This window comes from Amblyomma maculatum, chromosome 10 (assembly GCF_055883805.1).
Source record: "Amblyomma maculatum isolate TAMU_Amacu chromosome 10, ASM5588380v1, whole genome shotgun sequence".
NCBI lineage: Eukaryota > Metazoa > Arthropoda > Arachnida > Ixodida > Ixodidae > Amblyomma > Amblyomma maculatum.
Genome location: NC_139353.1, coordinates 62,018,674 through 62,046,168, shown reverse-complemented (window position 1 = coordinate 62,046,168; position 27,495 = coordinate 62,018,674). Strand labels below are relative to the sequence as shown.

At 42.3% G+C, this 27,495-nt stretch overlaps 1 protein-coding gene across 1 annotated transcript; it reads right to left on the bottom strand.

The window, feature by feature from the left end:
* Window positions 1-6,082: 6,082 nt before the first annotated feature.
* On the bottom strand, window positions 6,083-21,536 carry LOC146176654 (uncharacterized). The gene is made up of 3 exons (XM_084581350.1): window positions 19,878-21,536; window positions 13,647-13,791; window positions 6,083-7,592 (listed from the first exon to the last, which is right to left on the bottom strand). Exons 1-3 carry the CDS (start codon window positions 20,373-20,375, stop codon window positions 6,979-6,981), a joined length of 1,257 nt encoding a protein of 418 aa, XP_084437476.1. The 5' UTR covers window positions 20,376-21,536; the 3' UTR covers window positions 6,083-6,978.
* Window positions 21,537-27,495: the final 5,959 nt, after the last annotated feature.

Here is a 27,495-nt window from a genome sequence, read left to right as displayed (position 1 = left end):
CCAGGAGACCTATAAGTGCACCAATATGAAATAAGTTACTTCTAATGGCATCAGAAAAAATGAAGTTGGTATTTAAAATGAAATATGTTACACATATGCAACAGAAAAATGAAGTTTGCATTTAAAGTGCTTAGAATTTTACAAAATTGCCATAAAGAACCAGTGTGACGGCTCGTGCACGAGGCCGCGGATGCCGGTCAGTGACTCATAGACACTTCTGACCGCGCCATGCTGGCGTGAGTGGCCAAACTAGGCATGCCCGTATTTGGTATTGCGGCACGAAAACGTGCCCATATATGGACAACCACTGACTACTCTCTTGGGATGGGACCTGCGAAAGCCGAGAGCTAACGAAGGCAACCGGCAGCCGCGGAAACCGGTCAACCTGTGAAAAGGAGCCACAACAATGGAGTGAAAGGGCTTAAAAAGAGGAGGTGAACGGGAGAGTAGAAGAAAAGCTATCACAGGCAGCGGTTGAGACGGTTGAACAGAAGACTAGCAGGGCAGAAGACTGGGGCTGCGCCACGACCTGGGAGCCCAGGGTCTAGCCGCTGTTCAAGTTCAGCTCCTGTCATCCTGCCTCCATGCCTGGCAGCTGATTCCACCGCCATGAGCCTCGGCATTCCACTACCTGGATGTGACAAACACCCAGCCCTTCTTCGGAGCCCGGCAGCACCACGCCGACGCAGCTCACTGACGCCGAGTCGCAGTATTCGTCATTCTAGCCCTGCTTCGGAGCCCGTGCCGCACCCGCACCATGCCAACACAGCCCAGTTGCGGCGAGCCATAAGCGAAACTGAACCAGTTGTTTTAATTAAGCATGTTAAAAACTAAATCCCGAGTCTGTGCCTCCATCTCTTCATGCCCAGTGTGGACCACTCTAAGTAACTCGAGTCATCACATTGGTGTCAGAAGTGGGGTCACACTTAAATCATTGGGCAAAAGCTGGGCTGTACCTCCAGCAAGAGGAGCTTGAGGCGTCGACAATTTGGTTAAAAATGGAAGAAACCAGAGTGCACAGCTCTTTGGGGCAAGCGTATTTGCTTTAGCTAGCATGGTAGAGAAATTCACTGGCGACGATAAAAAGCCGTCTATCACAGAATTTATTATATGTTAGAACAAGTAGGAAAGATAGGTGGTTTAACCGAAGAACAGCTGGGGATGCAAAATGTTGAATGTCTAGAGCAGCGCATGATTTTGCCTGGAGAGATGAGGGAGCAAGGAATGGGAGAACATTTGCGGAATTTAAGACACTAGCGTTCAAATACATTGACAGGAATCCTCCCAATCGATCAAGCACTCATTACCAATCAGGTAACGAGTGCCTATTGTTACTATTGCAATTTTTTATAATTGGTGTGTGCGCCTTTCGCTCTGATTGCGCAGGAAGACTTGCCGAGTCAATTTGGAAACGAGTTGCGGTGGTGGAATTAGCTCGTTCGTTGCAGTCTGAGGTGGTTGTTGTGCCCTCAGATAATGGCACATACCCACGAGGGGGATTGGCCACAAATGAATCTATATAAGAGAAGTTATGCCGTTAGATATGAGATTTTGAGGTAACAAGAAAGCCGGCGAAATTACAGCGAGTGCAGTGAGACACACTCGAGTTGTATATACCTATACAAATCAGCAAGAAATAGCACATTTCATTGAGCGCAAACACGTGCATTCGTTAATCTGTATTGCATACGAGAAACTCAGATTTGTGTGACTAAGGTATTGCGACCTGTCTATGAAAACATATAATTCAAGCTTTACGGGGGACTATAGTTTTATGTACTGACAGCTGAACAAATTTGCTGCAAAGGACTTACTGCCTTTGCAAGCCATTCGGGGCAAAGACACCAGAACACAAAAGTCTTAATCCATGTTGATATTGCGTGATGAAACATTAAAAAAAATGATTTCTCGCCACCTATTACTTAAACCCTGTTGCACGCTAGCTCTCGGTTTGGTTTGTGGGGTTAAACGTCCCAAAGCGACTCAGGCTATGAGAGACGCCGTAGTGGAGGACTCCGGAAATTTCGAAAACCTGGGGTTCTTTAACGTGCACTGACATCGCACAGCACATGGGCGCCTTGCTTTTCGCCTCCACCGAAAAGCGGCCGTCGAGGCCAGAATTCGATCCCGCATCCTTGGGAAAAGTAGTCAAGTGACATAACCACTGCGCCACCCTGGCGGGCTAGCCCTCAATCCTCGCTTTGCCACCACGCCACAAAACGTGCAACGCAAAAACCGCTCATAGAAAAGGCAGCTCGCCCTAAGTAGTTGGCACAATTAAACCTTTTTTCTTCCTCCATGTCTAAGCTGGCCACTATCCACTACCAACGTTTGTCTGCTGCAGCCTGCCGATGCAACACTTTTGCTATAGTGACGCCCAGATAAGATGGCTGTCCGACAGAATACCACGTCATTTCCGTCACTTTTCTCTCATGGCTTTGCGCAGGGCCTCTCCTAAGATTATGATACCTAATAATTTGACATTTGAGTGAAGCTGTTCAGCTATTGTTTCCCCGTATGATGAGGCAAAGAAATTAGGAGAGACTTGTATCATCATCTGCATTTAAACACTACTCCTGTTGTTGTTGTTACAAAGGAGGTCAGTGACCTGAGAAGTTCAGATCCATGGGTTATGTGAGAGCCTCATGGAAATCAGGGAGTCGCTGCACCTCATCGATCTCGTTTCAGGTGGAGCGTGGGTACATTTCCCTTCAGCGCACTGATATTTCACCGAACTATTAAGAATCAGGTGGCAGAAGCAAATTCATTTCCTTTCTCTTGCACCAGCCGCACTTACTTCCCACCTCCGCTTTTCACCTCTCCCTCAACCGCTATTACTCTCCTCTCCTGCTGCATCATACTTCTCTAGACTTCTTTCTAGCCCCTATCCGATGCCATTCCTCCATTCCTACCATAAACTTCTACTTTTATGACATTCACCTTCCTGCTTCTTCATCATAGCAGCACCCTGTGTACAGTCTTGAGCAAAGGTGGTATACAACACTCAGCCAGTGACACTGCTAGAGAAAATTGCACCGAAATGCCATTTAGCGACAGCGACAGTGACACATGCATGTCGGTCAAATGGGGCACTGCCACTAGTCTCGATTTTAGATAACTGTTGTTAGATAAAATTGACATGCAGTTTCCTCGAGCACCGCCACCGGCTGAGTGTTGTATACAGTCGAACCCGGATATATCGAACTCGAAGGGGATCCCAAAATAGTTCGATATATTGATAATTCGATATACAAAAATCGGCTTGTGACGGCACTTACGATGCGAAAAAACGATACCGTATTTGTCGCGTAATCAACCCACTCGCATATGAACCCACCCTCCACTTTTGCACCCGAGAATTTGAAAAAAAAAAAAATGCGTTAAGGCCAGCTCACTCACATGCAAGCGACTGAGCGATCTCAGTGACGAGCGGCAGCGACAGAGCGAAAATTTTCAAACTTGTTTCTCGCCGCTCGAGCCACCACGGCAGCTCAAAACAAGGTTTCTGTGTCGCCGCGGTGGCAGAAATCGCGAGCATTTTCGCTTGCATGTCGATGGCGCGCGTCAGTCCGTTTCGGTCGTCTCATCCACAGCTCATTGGCAGCGTGCCAAGATGCTGCGCAGCGATAACGTCAGGGCGCGTTTATCTTTTGATAGCTCCTGCGGTGGCGGGGAGCGAACTTGGCAGAGTGCCCGTGATGGCTTGATTGCACAAGCCTGGTTCGATTTATCACGCCGCGCTTGGGGCGGGCGTCATGATCGCAGCAGCTGACCGCGTGCTTTCGCTGATTCATACATGCAAGGATAAACGATAAAAAAAATAATAAACATCAACGCAAAAAAAAAAAAAAAACTGCCGCTTCTTACGCCGCGCGTACAGCAGCTTCTTACGCCGCGCGTACAGCACAACGATAAGAATGACTCTCGCAAAAAAAAAGAAGAAGAAAAAAAACAGAGCTGCCGCTTTTTAACATCCGCAGGCGCCATAGCCACGTCAGCCGCCGCGCCCGCCGCACGCAGAGGGTTCGCAACACACGCTGGAGAAAGCGTCCGACGTCTGCTGAAAACGGGCTGAGCTGGCTTGGCGCATGCGTTGCGCGTGCTGAAGGAAAGAGATAGCTCGGCAAAAGAATGGGCACACCCACGCACATGGCTTGCAAACGTCATGTGTTGGCGCGCGGAATACGACAACTGCAGATGCGCGCGCCTTTGGGGAATGGGCGCGGCGCAGCAAAGACCAGCCGTCGCCTCTCATACCTTCCGCGCGTGGCTTGAAAACGTCACGCGGCAAACGGCCAAGGGTGATGCGATCGTCTTTGGGGAAGGCACACTTTCCAGTGCGTGGTGCAAAATTCGATATATCGAACGACCGGTGAAATTGAGTTCGATATATGACGCGGCTTTCCTATACTTTTACATGGGATTTTCAAGGGGATATTTCGTGAGTTCGATATAACCAAAATTCGATATATCCGGGTTCGATATAACCGGGTTCGACTACCACTTTTGCTCATGACTGTACATTTACCTGTCACAACATCCTCCTCCTTCTAGGGTAGACACCTTCCCAGTTCTTCCCGTGTGCCAGACGCTTCCCAGTGGCGCATGCCTTCGTTCTCGTACATACTCCCATGCTATAAATGTGTGGAGAGAATTTAGGCCCCATATGGCCACCTGCTAGCCTTAGCAGGCAGCTGGTAGTGCTTCACACTGCGTTTAACAGTTATAGCTGTTAGGTGGCTGGTATGACTAAGAAAGGTCACCTGATGCCATGCGTCAAAGTGATCTTGGCCGCTTGAAATATGGTGGGGCACTCGGGGCACCCTATCAACAGTATGCTTAAGCTTCTCCTATAAGTGTCTGATGTGACAGTATTAAAGGCCACTCTGGTCCCAATGCAGGCAGCCGATGGCACTTCATTCAGTTACTACCTGCCATGCCTGGCAGGTGGCTACAATGGAAGGTTGCCTGAGGCCTAAATGAATCTGCTCCAAGCTGGTCTTGACCACCAGTTATAGGGAGGGGCTACATGAGGAGCCATATCAGCTTCACCTATAAATGTCAGACTCTGTAACATTAAGGGGTCCCTCAGAGTCCCGCACGGCCATTCATCAGAGTATACGAGAAGTCTGTGTTCAGTGCAACTATGGGAAGTTGCACGAGGCTGAACAGAATATTGTGCCCCAATTTATTGGGCAGGTATTGCGCCATGTGTGATAGGGTCACTCCATAGCCACCCACCGGTTACACTGACGGCGATGCTGCTCAAGTAGGGAACATGAGCCTAAGACAGGACTCTAAACAAATTCCACAATTCTCTTCCCTGGAAAGAATAAAATTCCTCTTCTATTGAGCCTCCACTGCTACCTCCGTTCTCTCAGTCAGAGATGCCAAAGGCAGAAAGGAAGATGAATCGTACAGTCGCTATACAAAGAGCAGCAGGGGAACTATGAAAAGAAAATGCGTTATTCACTCGAACAGCATCTGTTAATGCCTATATAGACGCAAGTAGTGAAAGAAAAGCCACACAGGCACGCTTCCTGAGGTTTGTGTTATGACGCAGATCTGGCGATTTCAGGGGGCATCCAGAGATAATTACTCGTATTGCTTCCACAAGCTAATGCCATATGTGACAAGGCATCGCTGTGCTCCTGCGCGAGGTTAGCTATTCTCGATTAGTTCGAGAGACGCCATTTGAAGCTGAATGTGCACCACTTGGTCCTCAATTTCCAGCTGCCCTGCCAACCATTGCACACGTGTCCATAAACTGGCTCGGAACATGTCAAGCACACCTATGTCACTTAAAAAAAACTGACCCTCCTCTGTGGCCAGTCCTCAGCACAGAGGTGCAAACATTCCTATACTTAGAAATAAAAAAGAGCAACAGAGCCACAAATGCACTCTCGCCTTACCTTTCATTTATGCTGGCCATATACTAGGTGCTGCTCATGGCAGCCCAAATGCAGTTGCACATTCCTTCGTTCTCGCCGCAATCTCCAAAGCACTACACCGCCTGCCTCCTTGTCTCACTACACCTAAATGCTGGGAAGGGATTCCCATTTCATTATTCTACCACCTGCTAGTCATGGAAGCTTCCCTTACACTTTGCTACAACCTACCATGCCTGGTAGGTGTTCTACACCAACACCACCAAGAATGTGCAATCCCAGAATGGTGTCTGAGAGCACCACTCGGCAATGACCATGACTTAAGTTAAATGCATACATCCCAAATATGTTTTCATTACCGAAAGAAAATAGCACATAATACCTTAGCAAGTGCTCGATTAAACAATACCTTTGCTCCGTAGCTACGACTACCTGATACTAATCAAATGCTAGAGAAGACATGCTCTCCATGCCATAAATTTTTTTGCAAAAGAAATGAATGAAGCTTACTGTTTATAAACTATTTGGGAATATGCATGGATAGCTACAGTGGTTGGAATAGTTAGCCATCTCTGTGATTTACTAGACACAAGGATGCAAATGCTACAAGGAGGTATAAACGACAATCCTTTATTACACAAAACATATTCCAAAAGAACATCTGGGATATTTAGAACACCTTTAACTGGAAAAAAAACTGAACACCCAAAGGCCATGTATACAATAATCCAGCCATCACAACCAACACAAGTAGCCATTCCAAGAGACATTCATTTGATAAACTGACAATACTAATAGTTTTGAAATATAAATTCAGTATCATTGTGCATCTTTTGTCAGTCAAAATGGCAGAGAAATTATATTTAAGAAATAATCGGTATTATTAAATGTGCCAACTCCATAAGCTTCGAGTACAACACTGATTTTAATATCAATAGACAGCTAGAAAGCAGTTTGCAGGAAGTTTGTGATTATAAGATTGCAGTTAAAGTGCACAACTTGGCAGATTAGGTACATGGGTAAACGGCACTTTTCTCCAAACTGTTGTGCAATCTGCACTCACCAAAATGCTGCCAAATGTGCCAATAGTTCATGGAACAGCTGATGACAGATGGTGAACTTTCTGTTCATGGCGCTTCAGGTCTTTCCTGAATGTAAATGCCACAGAGCAAAACTGGCATACAAATGGCTTTTCTTGCTTGTGGCTTCGTACATGACTATTCAAGTCCGAATTGGTCACAAAGGCCAATGGACACAGGTTGCACTTGTAGGGCCTCTCGCCAGTGTGGATGCGAAGGTGCACTGTTAACTTACTGCCAGTAGTAAACTTCTTGCCACAATGTGTGCACTCGTAAGGCTTCTCACCCGTGTGGATGCGAAGGTGCTCTGCTAAGTTACTCGCACGAGTAAACTTCTTGCTGCAATGGGAGCATTGGTATGGCCTCTCGCCTGTGTGAGTGCGAAGGTGGCATTTCAGACTCTCCTTCCATGCAAAGGCCAGGCCACACTGGCTGCACCGAAAGTTACGCTCCCCAGAGTGAGTCAGCTGGTGGTTCTTGAACCTGTTGCGGAATTCTGTGGCATACCCGCACTCACGGCACAGGAACCTTTTTCCACCTGGTGGTTTCTCTTGTATAAGTGAGCTACTCCGGCTGTCTTTTGTCAGTGAGCCTGCACAAGAAAATAAAGCACAAGTTAACAAAACTGTGATTTACAGCAGGCTCACCTCAGAGGAAAGGTTAATGGAAGGTGAGGATATTTTTAAGGGGTTTTTAATGTTACAGGGATATGTGGTGCAAAATTTAGCAAAACAAATTTAAAGACTTGCATTGTGAAGTAACAGATTATCCAACTTAAAGCCAACAAGCATATCTCAAAGGCACCACAGTTAACAAAGAGCCAGTAGTAAAAAATAAAATGTGTTGACATTAAGCTCATAAAAGCCTACAATTCTGAAACACTATATAACTTAACCGCAGTTCAAAAACAGAACTGCATCAACAGTAATTACAGACCGTTTTTAGCGCCTTCACCTCTTCAAAAATATGATACCCATGAAGCCTATCGGTGAGCATTACTTTTACAGGAGAAATGGCTCCATGGTAGTCCAGGAAACAGTATATGCCCTACAAGGACACCTAACTGACAGTTGCACCACAGCAATAGTGGGTATTCAAATGAAGTTTCACTCTATTTGCACCAACTGCAAATTTATTAAAAGCATAGCAACATTGGTCGCAATAATATGCCATTACTAAATTAACTTCGCCTTTGGCAGTTCTACCAAGGCAAGCATGCCTCAAAAGCACAGCATAACAAAAGAAAGTACATTGGTAAAGCTTGAAGGAAGGGAGTAAGAAGAATGTGAAAGAGAAATTCATTTCTTAGAGCTACAGATGTGTTAAATGGGAAACTGATCCCATGTTAAATGAATCTTGCATTTATCTCAATAATTTCAGCATATGTGCAGTTGCAAAATACACCAAGCATGAGCCGATGTATCATGAGCTGAGTACTCAGAATAAGGAAAAGCACACACGGCTTTCAAAACTGGTCTGCACAAACCCTATCCTGTAGAGAGTTACCACCATCAAATTACAATAACACTTGGTATCACTCCATATATACAGGTAGGGCTGTGTGACCATCGAAATTTTCTAATACAAATCGATTATGGGAAGAAATGCTTTTGAATGTCGAATACCTAATCTGCAGAAAACAATATAGAAAATGACTAAGTCTTTTCCTGTTTAAGAATTGACATGGTATTTGCAAATAAATTTAACCTAGAATTGCACGGAAGTGTACAGCTTACTGAAAAATCAAGCACAAGTTTTCTATACAGGGAGGACCTGCATGAAACTGGGTGGAGCTGTCATATCACTGCTGAACGCAGTAAATTCTAGTTTCGACTTCCATGGTACCAGAGAAAAAATGCCCGAACCAACCAACTGCTTGAATTATTGTATGGGCCAAAATAAACTACTGAAAACGTTTCCATTACAGTAATTTTACCTCATGAAAACCGGCCAGATGGTTGCCTACATTTGAGATTGAATCATGTGAGAACTGCATCTTTTTCTGGTTTCAAGTGCTTCACTTGAGCACACTGTTGGGAAGACCCTCTTCTGCACAGTCAATGCGAGCAAGCATTATGGTGAAGCATGCACTGGGGGGTGGGGGTGAATTGGGGGTGAATTAAATATGCAGTGGGGGTGAATTAAAAATTGTATTCAGTAATTTTCAAATATTCAAAAATAATATCAGTTTCTGAAATATAAATTGAATAACAGTCATATTTGATTCATACTAAAAATTTCGAATCATCGCACTCCTCAACAATAAGACCAGAGGCAAGCTACTCTGACCTAATGAGAGCTGCTATCAAAACAGCGCTTTTAAAGTCCACTTTATGTTGTACAATGTTATTATACCTTCGGCACTTGGGATGTGTGCAGACAGCTGCACTCATAGCTGATCAAAAAATGTTATATTGCTATACAGAAGTCATTAATCAAAACAAATACATAGATATATTAGTTACAACTGCACAAAAGCCTGTTGACAGATATTGTGAAATGCAAAGGAATACAGGCACAGCAATTCGCAACAGTGTGTAAATGTGAAATGCACAGAGCAGGTGATGCTGAGGAACTCTTCCATTAGCTGTTCTTCAGTTGTGAGGGAAGGTGAACATCAATGCCTTCTTAAAAGGAAAATGTGAGAAGGTGGTCCTGAACCTGCAAAATAAATAACAAGAGAAAATAAATAATCATTGCCCAGAATGTTTCTCCAATATTGCTGATGCCCTTATTTTACTTCCTTTTTTTTTCATACATAAACGAATTAGACATGTGACAACAAACAGGTCGTTCTGCAAACCACTGAAGAATCCAAAGGAAAAGATGGGCAGCACCAATGCTTGCTCAACAGTTTGAAAGAGGCGATGAGCCCAGGCACGGATAGTATTTTGTTTACTCCTGTGACCACTGGAGAATACATAAAGCTGTGCTTACATGAAATTACTTACTTGAAAGGAGTCTCGTTTGCATTGCAAATGTCTTTCCGTGCAACAGTATGGAAAATGCATGAATTAGCATGTAGAGCAAAAAAAGGAAACTAGAGGTGCTAAATATTTGAATACAGATAGAATATGCTTGTCATTCGATTCGTATTCGAAAAACTGACGTTTGGATTTTAAACATCTGAAAATTACCAAATATACCGAAAACATTCGAACTCAAAGCAGCTTCACTGCAATGCTTGAACATGCAGTCTTGCAGTGCCGGGAAAGCACTCTTCACGAAAATTCGTCTTCAAAAGCGGCCCCACTGCGCTTTTTGAAGAGGGCCTTCCCGACACTGCGCAAAGGGAAGCAGTTGACGAAGCCTGGAAGAAAAACGTCTTCCTCGCTTCAGTTTTATCTCAAATGCAGATAAGCATCATGCAAGTGTTTATCAGATAAAATAACTGTGAAGCAAATGTTTTTCGGCAGCCTTTTTCAGGCTCATTCGATGGGTATTTTTTTGGTCCTTTGAAGGCTGAACATACGAGAGCTTGGTGTACTCAGCAGTGATACCACAGCTCCAATAAGGTCCTTCATGTGTACATAAAGCCAGTTCAAAAAATTCTGTAAAAATTTATACTAGATTTTTTCACCAGAGTATGCATTTCTGCACAATTGTAGTTTAATTTTATTTGCAAATACATGTGAGTTCTGAAATTAACAAGACAATCAATGTTTCCTATTTCTAATTTCCATTTCTTTTTCACTGACCAAATATTCAATAAGAAATTTCTTATCCGCATTCAAATGAAAAAATTTTAATATTCACACACCCCTAGAGAAAAAAGAAGGCCGTTAAACTTTTTCTCTCTATAAAACCCAAATCCCCAATTATTCAAAGTTCCTAATGCCAATAGTCATGTCGAGCTGTAAAAGTCGGTTTCGCACTATGAGAAACTAGTGTACAAGTCCAGGTGATGTTTCTCACATTATTCATGCTCTAGATATTGCCATATTTATTTACATTGAAGCCCAGAGCTCAAATGCAATGACTGAAAAATTATTTATAGATCAGTGCATCTCAAAGTGAAATGACTTGATGATAATAAGGACCTGATTTCAGAGGCACAAAGGCACTCTGATCAACAAGCACATCTGGCTAATGAGAATATGGCTGCCACAGGACAAGGTGAAAGGCTGATTTCTTCATGCCAATATCGCATCAGGAAGTTCAGCAAACTTCACACAAACCATTCTATGAATAAGGTGTACCCAAATGCTGTGGATTCCACAATCTGGTGCTCAAAATGATCTGGCCACTTCTTTGAACTCTAAATTAGCAGTCTTTTCTGCTTTGGCAAATGTAGCCCCTTTTGCGGCAAAGTATGGCAGCTACAAGCCAGCAAAACTAGAAGGCACAGTCAGAATGTCTTGAATAGAGTAAAGAATACACTGTACATAAACTTGAATACAAAGTACGGATAACACAGAATTATGCGAGATAAATGAGCACCATGATGCAGGCTAGTAAAATAACACACTGCAGAAAAGCTTGCTTCTAAAGTTGAGATTAATACCTTTCAATGCATGAACTGTTGACTTAACAATGGAAGGGTTAATTTACAGAGAGCATGCTCTCACTTTGGGATTATACTATAGCTTGCATTTGTGCTGGCTGCTGCACTAGGCTAGGATCAAAGACAACTCAGCTATGAACAAAAATTTTTACTATGAAAGCAGAATTACCTATCATGCCGACAAGTCATAAACAGATTATAATAATAAAGGTACAGTTGGAATTGTAGCTGGTAAAAAACCTAGACATTTTGAGCCACTGCATGGCATTTGTTTGGAAAAAAAAAGTACAAACACCAGCACATATCAAGGACTGTCTCTATACCACAAAAGTGAATAAGGCTGAATTGCACTATGGATAGCAGATCTGTGGTGTAGGACGTGGGCGTGCGCAGAGAGAAGGGGGACGCCCCCCCCCCCCCCCCCCTTTCTCGAAATCCTCTGGAGGGCATCAAGTTGCCCCCATGCCTTCATTGTCAGACTTGTGCCGTCATTTTTAAAAGTGCAGGGTTATGGCCACACAGATTTTTTTACTATATACTGGCAATTGGGGTGCTGTGCTAGCGTTCAAAGGTGGCGTTCCAAGCCACCTTTTCCTCTGGAAAGCCGGGGACTCAATTAAGGAATCGTTGTGAGAAGCGTGTCATCGGGTGATTTTCAATTCTGCATCCTAGGCAAAGACTGTTTTAGTTCTTAAGCACTAAGTGTGTTGTATGCATTGTCATTTGTCATCTCATTTCGACGCTGTTTTGGCAGTAGGGGTGCTAGAGAGAGGGGGGGGGGAGGTGATGCGGTAAAACTTGGCTCTCACTAATGTATAACTCTGCTCACACCTATGGTGTAGGATGAAAGGTCTCCTAGACTTTACTGGTAAGGAAACAAAACAGTGAGCCCCAGTAACGAGTTCAATTCTTCAATTCAACAATGAAACCAAAGGAAAAACAAAAGATGTTTAATGCTGTAATAAAATTCTTATATATGGGTCTTTAAGTTGCTCTTTATCAGCCGTTTTTCATTGAATAACCTGGAAATAAAAAATAAAAAAATAAAAAGTAAATTTGTACTTAATATTCTCTAAAAATAGAAATATTTCCTTTCGCTAAATTTCGCAACTACAGCTATCAAAAAGACAATATGAGCCAAAATGAACATCAGTGGTAAAAACCTCTTTTTTTTTTTTGTAATGTGTAAACAGCTAGCTCATGATCAGGGTGCACGATCACTGCCGTCCTTTACCTTGCCTCCACTCTCGAGGCAACGGCACATACCAACACATCCGCTGGCTTGGTAGTACACAGCAGGAAGTTACGCTCACGTGCGAGAAGATGTAAGCGGTTCCATAGAAAGTAATCATTTCAAATACTGATGTTTGTAACATCCGATGGTTCAAACCTTTAGACAGCCCGAAGAACATGCAAATTGATACCCCATAATGTGTCCCCTATGGGGCTGAAACGTGGAGGCTAACCAAGAGGGTTCTACTTAAGTTGAGGACAACTCAAAGGGCTATGGAAGGAAAAATGGTAGGGGTAAAATTAAGAGATAAGAAGCGTGCAGAGCGAGTCAGAGAAATAACTTAAGTTACTGAGATTCTAGTTGAAATTAAGAAGAAATGGGCATGGGCAGGACATGTAGCGCGAAGAGAGGAAAACCGATGGTCGCTTAGGGTATCAAACTGGATTCCAAGGGAAGGAAAGCGTAGCAGGGGGCAGCAGAAAGTTAGGTGGGTGGATGAGGTTAAGAAGTTTGCAGGGGTCAAGTGGATGCAGCTAGCGCAGAACTGGGTTAATTGGAGAATTATGTGAGCGGCCTTCGCCCTGCAGCGGGTATAGTCAGGCTGATGATGATGATGATGAATGTGTCTCCAATAATGCGAATATGAGTCTTGCGATCAGCTAGGGGCTAGCAGATGAATGTGCTGTTGCGGACGAATGTCAACCCAGCTCCCTCCGCTCTTCTCATAAGACACATATTTCGTGCGCTTTCGCGAAAAAGATTCTGCCGTGCCTGCGCACTAAAAAGCAGTCTTATTTATCTGGCTAGGGCGCCAAGGCTGTTGAAATTGTTCGAAATGATTCGTTCACTTTTGTCTCGGGAATAATGCTTCGAACTGAACTCGACTGACAGTACTGATTTTGTAAAACAGTCATAACCGCAATAGCTCTTTTGCAGCTAACCGTTTTTACAGCCTTGAGCGTTGGCCTCGGCACTGGTGCTTGGCTCGACGAGTGCACATAGGAGCACTCCTTGTAGCTTGATGACAGGCGTCCACTGCAGTCCATGTGTGCTCACGATAGTTTTTCTTTGCCAGTATACACAACACTGCCATAAACCCGCAAAGGCAAAAACAGGCACTATCCGACGCCGCTGCTTGAACACACACACAGTTAACTTCTAGAAAACCATTTATGAAGAGAGTTCAACCAAGGCCTCGGTTGTCATTGTCGATGGCTACCATGATGGTGCGGTGTACCAATGGTTAGAGTGTGCACTCTACAATGGTGTACAATGGACTGAAGCGGCTGAAGCAGCTGAAGCAGCTTAGAGGAAGCGGTGTGTGCTGCTTCCCTTGAATGTGCTGGAGCAGAAAGAAATCTATAAACAAAATTAAACGACAGTATCTCTTGCTGGGCTAGTTGGTCTGACATTGTGTTTAACCAAAGGAAACAACAGCACTAAATATTAGACAGAAAACACAGAAAGACGAACGGGACAGGCGTTGACTCCAACTAAGTTTATTGAAAGATACATGTGTACAAATATATAGCCCAAAGATGATGAACACCTGCACATGTCTTGAAAGGTAGGACGGAAAAAAAAAAAAAAAAGGGCTCTCAGGTAACACTTGTCATAACCTCGCATCTTTTAACAATCTATGCTCACTTTCATGCAGAGATATAGAAGTGGTGCTGACACACCCGCCCCCCCTCTCCTTGATAAAAAATGGCTTCTGCGAGCTCGCGAGCTAATCTGTCTTTGCTTCTGGTTAGAATTTTAATCTCTCCAAATCGTGGTTCATAGCTTTTTTTGTTTTCATCAAAGCAGGAGCAGCAATGGATGGGCAGGTTTTGGAACGAATCTGATGCGTTCCCTAAAGACCTGTGATGTTCACTGGCATGCTCATTAACGCAGCGCCCGGTCTGACCGACATACACCTTGCCACACGTAAGGGGGATCTCGTAGACCACTCCCGTGGCACACCTTACATTTCGAGTGTTTCTTTCCACACCCCGATGTTGCTTTAGCACTGCTGGTAACCTTGGGGCACATCTTGACCAATTTGCAGGGGGCGGAGAAGACCATGGCGACTCCGTACTTGTTGCCAACTCGTTTTAAATTGTGGGACACTTTGTGTATATGAGGTATCGCCACTGGCTTGGCTCCACGAAAGGGGTTTCTTTCCGACGTTGCCCCTTTGGCTTGCCCTTGAGTTTTTGCAGCAATGCTTCAGTGACGCCAGCCAAAACATGGTCTGGGAACCCTGCTTTACACAGTCTACTCACCTCACCCTAAAAGCTCGCCCACATGACGTGAGAGCACGACTTGAGGAGTGCAGATTCCATAGAGAGGGCGGCAACAGCCCTCTTAACAGTTTTTGACTGGGCCGAGTCGAATGGCAAGAAATCTTTCTTCGCCCTAGGTAGGCAACGCCAGCACACACTTCTGTCCCCCAGCTTAATGTTCAGGTCTAAAAGCTGGAGGCAGTCCTGCTCAGGAAGCTTAAATGTGAAAGAGAGCCCCTTCCCATGTTGCTTAAACATTTCTAATATTCTCAGCAGTCTCCGCATAGCGGCCTGTGTCATGTCTATTTAAAATCACTAAAAAATCATCTACATATCTAAAAATTTTTAGGACAGTTCTGTCGTCAGTTAGTGATGCCAAGATGTTGTCAATAGATGCAAGAAAAATATTACATAAGACTGGAGCTACACACGAACCAATGCAAATGCCCTGGCGTTGTAGGAACCGCCGGTTGTCAAACTGGATGAAAGTGGACTTAATATAAAACTCTAAAAGAGACATAAAATTTTCAACGCTATCCCCTGCCTTGTTTTTTTGAAATGCAATGGTTTCGCTAGCTTCAATGCATTGTCGAATAGCGATGAACAGGTCGCTATGGGGCACCGAGTAAAAAAGATCTATGACATCTACGGAGAAGGCGTAACCGACATTCTTTTCCCTCTCCAACATGCTGACTACATCAAAAGAATTTTTTGTGGAAAAAGGGTCCGAAACATGCAAGTCTTTCAGGTTCTTAAGCAAAAAACGGCTAATATGTTGCTGCCATGTACCTTTCTCGCTAACTATGGCTCTAAACAGCGCACCTGGTTTATGGGTCTTCACTGCAAAGTAGATAGACAAATTGCTCACAGTAGAGTTCAAAATATCTCTCGCCAGGCTCTGCAGCTCTATGGATTTGCACAGGTCAACAGCTTTGCTTTTTATCCTGGTGGCAGACGGTTTTACTTGCATGAAGTTCTTCGAAATGGCTTGCAGAAGGGACAGGCTGTTATCTTTGCAATAGGCGATCAAAATTAAACGAGTGCAAAATTTATAACTGCACAGGCACTGCTTTCAGGAATGGAGCGTGAGGGCATGCTGTACCGTATGCATCGCTCGTAAGATGCCTCAATGCGCATGCCAACGCGGGCATCGAGACACCCTAATCGCTCGCTGTTGCTGGCACCGACTAACGACTGCCAGGAAAAACTTGCGCGGAAATGTGGAAACATGTTGAGTGCAAAGGGCGTGGCTAAGAACAAGTCATCTGCTAGTGTGCGCGTGTGCCACATCACAACGTCGTCTGCTTCACTGATGTTAATACCACATTTCTAATTTTGCTCAAAATTCTTCAAGCAAAGGGAAAAAAAGGATATGAAAAAACGTTGCATTATTTTGTTCTTTATCAAGTTACGAGCTCAAACCTCTCCAGCATCGGCAACCGAAGAGTTGTGCTCAGCAGTGTCCACGGCTTAAGAGGCGATGCGAGGCTAAGGCTTGACTTTTGAACTCTAGCACCAATTACGATAAAATTTTCAGGGTTGACTTATGCCCCCCTTATTAGAATAGATGCCAAGTTTCATCACCTTACCGCAAACAGAAAAATGTTGTAGCTGTCGTAATGTGTAATTAGGTGCTTCTGCTTAAGAAAATTATAATTTCAAAACTCATGAAGATATACTAATTGCTTGTGCATAGATAACTTCTTGGTAGTTGGATGTGCAGGATAAGGCCAATTTCGCGTTCTTTATGACAATTTTGTAAAATTCTGAGCACTTTAAATAAAAACTTCAATTTTTCTGTTGCCCTTATTTGCGATATATTTCACTGTTTCTTATCTTAGAAAATAATTTGGGATCTAAAAGGTACTTTATCTCGTTCCTAACAAAATCATACTCCAGAAACCAACTTGCAAGCAGCCTTTGGTAAGTTTGGAAATATTAGTTTACCTAATGGTCGTTCTCTTGAAGAAAGTGCAAATTGATAAAAATGATTCGAAAGATTTCACAACCTGACATTCAAATATATGGCCTAAACTGTTAAATCAAAGAGGCCTGGTGCATACATTGGGCCATCCTTTTCAACAAACGCTGCTTTGTGGCGATTGTTTTGAGCTGCCTCTAGCTTTCTTTTCTTTCCAGCTTTACAGCTGTCAACGCCCTTGTCTGCACTTGTAAAATGCTTCCTTTGGTTGCTTGCTAGGCGTGACTCTTCGTTCAGGCTCCATATTCCATCTCTAGCTTATCGAGCACTTTAGTTAGCCACATTCTCAGAAGTGCGAAAAAAAAAAAAAACGTTAGAAAGTTACATGCTTTATTTTCGCCAATCCAAGCTTTTACTTTGGTTTACTGGACAATCCGCTGTTGCCACAGCCTATATTTTCCCATACTTCTGTTTTTGCCTTTTTAACTGTCTGCTGTACTCTAGATATCCGGTTCCTTTTAGCTAGATGGCACGAAAAACAAGCATTCGAACTTGGAGGTACATTCTGCATTCAGTTTCTTGCTCGCTATGCAGCTGCGTCTTGACATCAGCTTTCATAAATGATTTGAGTGGTGAGTGCACCCCATCTCGCAAAACAAATCTGATATTTCTAATGCGCAGATGACAATCAAACTTTTTGAGACGTTTCTTTATTACATGCACAATACAAATAATACATTTTTAAAAAAACACGCTTTTTTGATGAAAATCATGATTTTAGCCCCCCGTTCCCCCTTAAGAGTTTAGATAAAAGTCTACATCACGATAGTGTTTTCACACAAAAAAAAATAGCATATTATACATTTGTAAGTGCTCCATTAAATAGAACAGTTGCTTATAACCAAGCACTAGCTGATGCTGACCAACTGCTAGAGAAACCACGCTCTCCAAAGCATTAAATTTTCCTTAGAAGATGGACCAAATAAAGCCAACAAGATTATTCAAGCTGCTTTGCAAGAAGGTCACTATTTATAAACGTGATTGTCAAAGAACGTGCAATCAAAGCAAATGTGGATGAAATACTTTGTCAACCTAATGATTTCTGAGACACAAGTATGCAAATTCAGCTACATGGAAGTATATGTGACAGTCCTTTAATACCCAAAAAATATTTATAGAGATCATCTGGGATATTTGAAACACCTCTAGCTGCAGGCAATACTGAAATCCTAATGGAACTGTTCAAAGTAATGCAGCTTTTAACCTTCAAAAGCGGGCATGACTAAAACAGAGAAGATTCACTTGAACATTGATAATACTAACACGTACAAAATCTCGTGGTAGGGAAAGGACTCTCTTAAGAGACAATAATGTGAAAATATGCCAGCCAGATTTGTTGAAAATTTACACTCTGGTGCAATTGTTTTGTACAGCTCTCTAAACGAAATGAAAGAAAAAAGCATTAAAGCACAATTCTTAAACAAGGGAATTGCGCTAAAGAAGACAAGGATGAGAAGAGGACATGGACAGTCGTGGACATGGACATGGTCTTCCGTGTCTTTTTTTAGCGCAATTCCCTTGTTTAAGAATATATGACCGACTAGCCCAACAACGTGCTCTCTTAAATTAAAGCACAACCTTTTGTATTGTTAAAGGACAAGCAGACAAGATTTCCACTGCATAGTCTAAAGATAAAAGGACTGCATCATATCAGCTGGACAGGAATAAGCAACTCCCTTTCAGTGTACCAACACAAACAGAAAACTATAAATTCACGTCGCCCACAGCCATGGCAAAAAAACCTACTGATGGCAATTGAGGAAAAAGCGAGCACTTTTTCAAAGGATTAACTTTAGAAAGACTCATAATGTAGATGAGACTTAAGAAGAAAGGGCTGAGAAGCAGTGCAGCAAAAAGGAATCTGCTCACAAAAACCAAAGCACAAGACTAAATAAGCACTTAAGTTCCATAGTAATGTACTTAAGCCACCGTTCATGAGCTAAAGACATTATCTCCGATATTCTTTTTTACAAACAAGGCATGAGCTTAATACATAAGAACACAGTCCTTTTCATGATGACATTGAAGACATATTTAAAGAAACAAACCTCAAAATAAGAAGATTACCATTGAACTGAGAACCATACAAAGTGAAATATCTAATTTTAAAGTAGCTTACACGTTGCTGTGCCATGATTTCTAGGACGGCAGCCTCCCATTTATGAGCACCCCAAGTTGCTGTGAATAAAGTGGACTCGTCTAAAAGGCAATGAGACTATATTTTAGACATCTGCAAAATGTGCTGTCTGCAAATTGGAAACCAAAAACAAGGTTTGGCTAGAGTTTGGTGTCTATTTGGAAGGACTTTCTGTTTTCAACTGGTGCATGGCAGAAAGATATAGAGGTTTCTCACTGAGGACTCACCTGATACGAAACCAGTGGGTCCAAGAGCCAAGAAACCTTTACACATCACTAAAAAGCTCAAGCAACAGCAAAAAAGGAAAACCAATCAAGAGTTACCGCGTTAGTGCCTTCCTCCCATGTTATAAACAAGATGAATACACCTGTTTAACTATGAATGCAAACTTGCCCAGCTTTTCATGGCAGTAGAATTAAGGTCCTGTCAATGTTATGAACTTTGATTTTAACAAAGGAAACTGAGTTAGAGTTTAAAAAGTGGATGTATGCTGTGCCAACTTATAACATAACCTATGCTAACTTTATAACATTCGAATACTATATTCGCTTTTTGATATTGATAGACAGATGGAGAGCAGTTAGACTGGAGCACATAGAAATTATGTAGTGATGATAAGGTGGTAGATAAAGTGCACAAAACATGAACATGGGTTTAAAGATGTCTCTTTGGCAGATTAGATACATGTCACATTTCTCCAAACTCGAACAAACTCGAAACTCAAAAATTCGGAGTCATCTGCACACTCCCCAAAATGCTGCCATAACACGCCAAGATTTCATGGAACAGGTGGTAACTTCCGGCGATACTTCCGGTGAACTTTTCGTTCATGGCTCTTCAGGCTATCGTAGGAAGTAAATGCCTGTGAGCAAATGAGACATAGAAATGATCTTTTATTCTTGTGGATTTGCACATGTCTCTTCAGGTGTGAACTGGTTAAAAACACCATTGGACAAAGGCTGCAACTGTGGGGCCTGTTGCCAGTGTGGATGCGACGGTGCACTGCTAAGTAACTTCTTGAAGAAAACTTCTTGCCACAATGTGTGCATTCGAAAGGCTTCTCGCCAGTGTGAATGCGAAGGTGCACTGCTAAGTAACTTCTTGAAGAAACCTTTTTGCCACAATGTGTGCACTCGTAAGGCTTCTCGCCTGTGTGAGTCCGAAGGTGGTCTGCTAAGTTACTCCTATGAGTAAACTTCTTACTGCAGTGGGAGCATTGGTATGGTTTCTCGCCTGTGTGAGTCCGAAAGTGAGATTTCAGAGTCTCCTTTCTTGCAAAGGCCATGCTGCACTGGCTGCATCGAAAGTTGCACTCTCCGGAGTGTGTCAGCTGGTGATTCTTAATGTTGGTGTGGAAGTCTGTGGTATACCCACACTCAGGGCAGAAGTACCGCCCTTTTCTTCTGAGTGGTTTCTTTTGAGGAAGTGAGCTGCCCTGGCTATCATTTCTTGGAGAGCCTGCACAAAAGGAGAAAGTGCAGGTTAACAGAACTATTACATAATTTACAGCTAGGCCATCTCACAGGAAGGGTTAATGAATGCTGGGTGATGTTTCTTATTGGAAAATATGGTCTGAAATTCAGAAAAACAAAATTCGAGTCCTCAGTCGTAGAGTAATGGCTGCTCCGACTTAGAGCCAACAAGCATTCTAAAGCTTACGACTTAAAAACGAAGAACCAGTAAGAAAAAAAAACTAGAGTGGACATTATAACTGAGGAAAATCTATTTAGAAACACTACTTAACTGCACTGCAGTTCAAAAATAGAATTGCATAACACTAAATTCCCTTAACCATAACCTTCAACTCAAAAAATTATAATAGCCATGGAACTCACCAATGTGCATTACTTTTATAGGTGAAATAGCCCCATGGTAGCCCGGGAACCAGTCTATATTCTATAGAGACCTTATTGACAGTTGCAGCATGGCAAAAGTGGTTATCTGTTTAGTTTCTACAAATTACCACCAGCTGCAACTTGACTAAAGGTAAAGCAACATTACTCACAGAAAAGGGCCATTACTCAATTCATTTTCTTTCTAACGATACAACTAAGGTAAGCAAGACTCAAACGCACAGTAAAACGAAAGTGCCCCTGTACATCTAGAAGGAAGGGAGCATCATGAAGCATGTGAAAGAGGTACAGATGTCATTAAGAGTGGATGCTGATGCCATGTTCAAATGCCCTTGCTTGCAACTGCTTAATTTCAGCACGTGTACAATTGTAAAATCCACCAACTACGAGCGGACACATTATGACCCGAGGACTACAAAAAACAAGGAAAAAGAAAAGCAGGCATGGCTTTCAAAACAGGCCTGCGTAATTGGCCTGTAGTGAGGTTTGTGTCAGCACCATCAGATTACAACCAGCACAAGACTACCGAAAAATTGCGAACAAGTGCCCCCCCTCCTTCATACACTAAAATTACTAGAAAGGTGGAGGGTGGTACTTTCCTGTAGCTGGACTGAAATGTAAAATGGTGACAAAATTTTGTGCCAAGAATATTCAATGCAGTGCACATGGATTTAAAATTTAAATTAAAGTTTTAAACCCCAGTAACGAGTTCAATTCTTTAATTCAGGAATGAAACCAAAGGAAAAAACAAAAGATGTTTAATGCTGTAATAAAATTCTTAAAGTTGCTCATAATCAGCCGTTTTTCTGAACAGCAAGAAAAAAAAAAATAAGAAGAGTAAATTTGTACTTAATATTCCCTAAATCCCTAAAAATAGAAATATTTGCTATCGCTAAATTTCGCAAATACAGCTATCAAAAAGGCAATATGAGCCGAAATAAACATTGGTGGTAATAACCTTTTTTTTTGTAATGTGTAAACGGCCAGCTCATAATCGGGGTGCACGATCACTGCCGTCCTTTACCTTGCCTCCACTCTCGAGGCAACGGCACGTACCAACACATCTGCTCGCTTGGCAGTGCACAGCAGGAAGTTACGCTGACATGCGAGAAGACGTAAGCGGTTCCATAGAAAGTAATCATTTCAAATACTGATGTTTGTAACATCCAATGGTTCAAACCTTTAGACAGCCCGAAGAACATGCTAATTGATACACCATAATGTGTCCCCAATAATGCAAATATGCGTCTTGTGATCAGCTAGGGGCTAGCAGATGAATGTGCTATTGCGGACGAATATCAACCCAGCTCCCTCCGCTGTTCTCATAAGACGCAATATTTTGTGTGCTTTCGCGAAAAAGATTCTGCCTTGCCCGCACACTAAAAAGCAGTCCGATTTATCTGGCTAGGGCGCCAAGGCTGTTGAAATTGTTCAAAATGATTAGTTCACTTTTGTCTCGGGAATAATGCTTCGAACTGAGCTCGACTGACAGTACTGATTTTGTAAAACAGTCATAACTGCGATAGCTCTTTTACAGCTAACCGTTTTTACAGCCTTGAGCGTTGGCCTTTGGCACTGATGCTTGGCTTGACGAGTGCACATAGGAGCACTCCTTGTAGTTTGATGACAGGCGTCCACTGCAGTTCATGTGCGCTCACGATAGTTTTTCTTTGCCAGAATACACAACACTGCCATAAACCCGCGAAGGCAAAAGCAGGCACTGTCCGACGTCATTGCTTGAACACACACACAGTTAACTTCTAGGTTGTCATCATTGTCAATGGTGGTACGGTGTACCAATGGTTAGAGTGTACACTACAATTGTGTACAATGGCTGAGACTGAAGCGGCTGAAGCAGCTTAGAGCAAGCAGTGTGTGCTGCTTCCCTTGAATGTGCTGTAGCAGAAAGGAATCTATAAACAAAATTAAACGAGTGCAAAATTTATAACTGCACAGGCACTGCTTTCAGGAATGGAGCGTGAGGGCATGCCGTATCGTATGCATCGCTCGTAGGTTGCCTCGATGTGCTCACCAATGCAGGCATCGAGACACCCTAATCGCTCACTCTTGCTGGTGCCGGCTAACGACTGCCAGGAAAAATTTGCGCGGAAATGTGGAAACGTGTTGAGTTCAAAGTGCGTGGCTAGGAACAAGTCATTTGCTAGTGTGCGCGCACGCCACGTCACGTCGTCTGCTTCACTTATGTTAATACCACATTCCTAATTTTGCTCAAAATTCTTCAAGCAAAGGGACAGAAAGGATATGAAAAGACATTGCATTATTTTGTTCTTTATCAAGTTACGAGAGCTCAAACTTCTCCAGCATCGGCAACCGAAGAGTTGTGCTCAGCAATGTCCGCGGCTTACGAGGGGATGCGAGGCTAAGGCTCAACTTTTGAACTCTAGCACCAATTACGATAAAATTTTCAGGGTTGACTTATCCTCCCCTTATTAGATTAAATTCCAAGTTTCATCACCTTATCACAAACAGAAAAAGTTGTGGCTGCCGTAATGTGTAATTAGGTGCTTCTGCTTAAGAAAATTATAATTTCAAAACTAATGAAGATGTACTAACTGCTTGTGCAAAGATAACTTCTTGATAGTTCGATGTGCAGGATAAGGCCAATTTCGCGTTCTTTATGACAATTTTGTAAAATTCTGAGCACTTTAAATACAAACTTCAATATTTCTGTTGCCATTATTTGCAACATATTTCACTGTTTACCTTAGAAAATAATTAGGGATCTAAAAGATACCTTATCTTGTTCCTAACAAAATCGTACTCCAGAAACCAACTTGCAAGCAGCCTTTGGTAAGTTTGGAAATATTAGTTTACCTAATGGTGGTGCTCTTGAAAAAAGTGCAAATTGAGAAATATAATTTGAAAGATTTCACAACATGCTATTCAAATATATGGCCTAAACTGTTAAATCAGAGGCCTGGTGCATACATCGGGCCATGCTCTTCAACAAAACGCTGCTTTGTGGCGATTACTTTGAGCTCCCTCTAGCTTTCTTTTTTTCCAGCTTTACAGCTGTCAGCGCCCTTGTCTGCTCTTGTACAATGCTTCCTTTGGTTGCTTGCTGGGCGTGACTCTTCGTTCAGGCTCCATATTCTATCTCCAGCTTATCGAGCACTTTAGTTAGCCACGTTCTCAGAAGTGCGGAAAAAAAAAAAACGTTAGAAAGTTACATGCTTTATTTTCGCGAATCCAAGCTTTTACTTTGGTTTACCGGACAATCCGCTGTTGCCACAGCCTATATTTTCCCATACTTCTGTTTTACCTTTTTAACTGTCTGCTGTACTCTAGATATCAGGTTCCTTTTAGCTAGATGGCACGAAAAACAAGCATTCGAACTTGGAGGTACATTCTGCATTCAGTTTCTTGCTCGCTATGCAGCTGCGTCTTGACATCAGCTTTCATAAATGATTTGAGTGGTGAGTGCACCCCATCTCGCAAAACCAATCTGATACTTCTAATGCGCAGATGACAATCAAACTTGTTGAGAAGTTTCTTTATTACATGCACAATACAAAACATTACATAAAAAAAAAAAAACACTATTTTTTGATGAAAATCACGATTTTAGCCCCCCGTTCCGCCTTAAGAGTTTAGATAAAAGTCTACATCACAATAGTGTTTTCACATAAAGAAAATAGTATACTATTATACATTTGTAAGTGCTCCACTAAATAGAACAGTTGCTTATAACCAAGCACTAGCTGATGCTGACCAACTGCTAGAGAAACCACGCTCTCCAAAGCGTTAAATTTTCCTTAGAAGATGGACCAAATAAAGCCAACAAGATTATTCAAACTGCTTTGCAAGAAGGTCACCATTTATAAACGTGATCGTCAAAGAATGTGCAATCAAAGCAAAAGTGGATGAAATACTTTGTCAACCTAATGATTTCTGAGACACAAGTATGCAAATTCAGCTACATGGAAGTATATGTGACAGTCCTTTAATACCCAAAAAATATTTCTAGAGATCATCTGGGATATTTGAGACACCTCTAGCTGCAGGCAATACTGAAATCCTAATGGAACTGTTCAAAGTAATGCAGCTTTTAACCTACAAAAGAGGGCATGACTAAAACAGAGAAGATTCACTTGAACATTGATAATACTAACACGTACAAAATCTCGTGGTAGGGAAAGGACTCTCTTGTGAAAATATGCCAGCCAGATTTTTTCAAAATTTACACTCTGGTGCGATTGTTTTGTACAGCTCTCTAAATGAAACGAAAGAAAAAAGCATTAAAGCACAACTCCCTTGTTTAAGAATATATGACTGACTAGCCCAGCAACGTGCTCTCTTAAATTAAAGCACAACCTTTTGTATTGTTAAAGGACAAGCAAACAAGATTTCCATTGCATTGCCTAAAGATAAAAGGACTGCATGATGTCAGCTAGACAGGAATAAGCAACTCCCTTTCATTGTGCCAACACAAACACAAACAGAAAACTATAAATTCACGTCGCCCACAGCCATGGCAAAAAAACCTACTGATGGCAATTGAGGAAAAAGCGAGCACTTTTTCAAAGGATTAACTTTAGAAAGACTCATAATGTAGATGTCACAAACACCTCTTAGACTTCAGAAGAAAGGGCTAAGAAACAGTGCAGCAAAAAGAAATCTGCTCACAAAAACCAAAGCATAAGACTAAATAAGCACTTAAGTTCCATAGTAATGTACTTAAGCCACCGTTCATGAGCTGAAGACATTATCTCCGATATTCTTTTTTACAAACAAGGCATGAGCTTAATACATAAGAACACAGTCCTTTTCATGATGACATTGAAGACATATTTAAAGAAATGAACCTTTCAACAAAAAGATTACCATTGAACTGAGAACCATACAAAGTGAAATATCTAATTTTAAAGTAGCTGACACGTTGCTGTGCCACGATTTCTAGGACGGCAGCCTCCCATTTATGAGCACTCCAAGTTGCTGTGAATAAAGTGGACTCGTCTAAAAGGCAATGAGACTATATTTTAGACATCTGCAAAATGTGCTGTCTGCAAATTGGAAACCAAAAACAAGGTTTGGCTAGAGTTTGGTGTCTATTTGGAAGGACTTTCTGTTTTCAACTGGTGCATGGCAGAAAGATATAGAGGTTTCTCACTGAGGACTCACCTGATACGAAACCAGTGGGTCCAAGAGCCAAGAAACCTTTACACATCACTAAAAAGCTCAAGCAACAGCAAAAAAGGAAAACCAATCAAGAGTTACCGCGTTAGTGCCTTCCTCCCATGTTATAAACAAGATGAATACACCTGTTTAACTATGAATGCAAACTTGCCCAGCTTTTCATGGCAGTAGAATTAAGGTCCTGTCAATGTTATGAACTTTGATTTTAACAGAGGCAACTGAGTTAGAGTTTAAAAAGTGGATGTATGCTGTGCCAACTTATAACATAACCTATGCTAACTTTATAACATTCGAATACTATATTCGCTTTTTGATATTGATAGACAGATGGAGAGCAGTTAGACTGGAGTACATAGAAATTATGTAGTGATGATAACGTGGTAGATAAAGTGCACAAAACATGAACATGGGTTTAAAGATGTCTCTTTGGCAGATTAGATACATGTCACATTTCTCCAAACTCAAACAAACTCGAAACTCAAAAATTCGGAGTCATCTGCACACTCCCCAAAATGCTGCCATAACACGCCAAGATTTCATGGAACAGGCGGTAACTTCCGGCGATACTTCCGGTGAACTTTTCGTTCATGGCTCTTCAGGCTATCATACGAAGTAAATGCCTGTGAGCAAATGAGACATACAAATGATCTGTCATTCTTGTGGATTTGCACATGTCTCTTCAGGTGTGAACTGGTTAAAAACACCATTGGACAAAGGCTGCAACTGTGGGGCCTGTTGCCAGTGTGGATGCGACGGTGCACTGCTAAGTAACTTCTTGAAGAAAACTTTTTGCCACAATGTGTGCACTCGTAAGGCTTCTCGCCTGTGTGAGTCCGAAGGTGGTCTGCTAAGTTACTCCTATGAGTAAACTTCTTACTGCAGTGGGAGCATTGGTATGGTTTCTCGCCTGTGTGAGTCCGAAAGTGAGATTTCAGAGTCTCCTTTCTTGCAAAGGCCATGCTGCACTGGCTGCATCGAAAGTTGCACTCTCCGGAGTGTGTCAGCTTGTGATTCTTAATGTTGGTGTGGAAGTCTGTGGTATACCCACACTCAGGGCACAAGTACCGCCCTTTTCTTCTGAGTGGTTTCTTTTGAGGAAGTGAGCTGCCCTGGCTATCATTTCTTGGAGAGCCTGCACAAAAGGAGAAAGTGCAGGTTAACATACCTATTACATAATTTACAAGTAGGCCATCTAACAGGAAGGGTTAATGAATGCTGGGTGATGTTTCTTATTGGCAAATATGGCCTGAAATTCAGAAAAACAAAATTCGAGTCTTCAGTCGTAAAGTAAAGGCTGCTCCGTCTTAGAGCCAACAAGCATTCTAAAGCTTACGACTTAAAAACTAAGAACCAGTAAGAAAAAAAAACTAGAGTGGACATTATAACTGAGGAAAA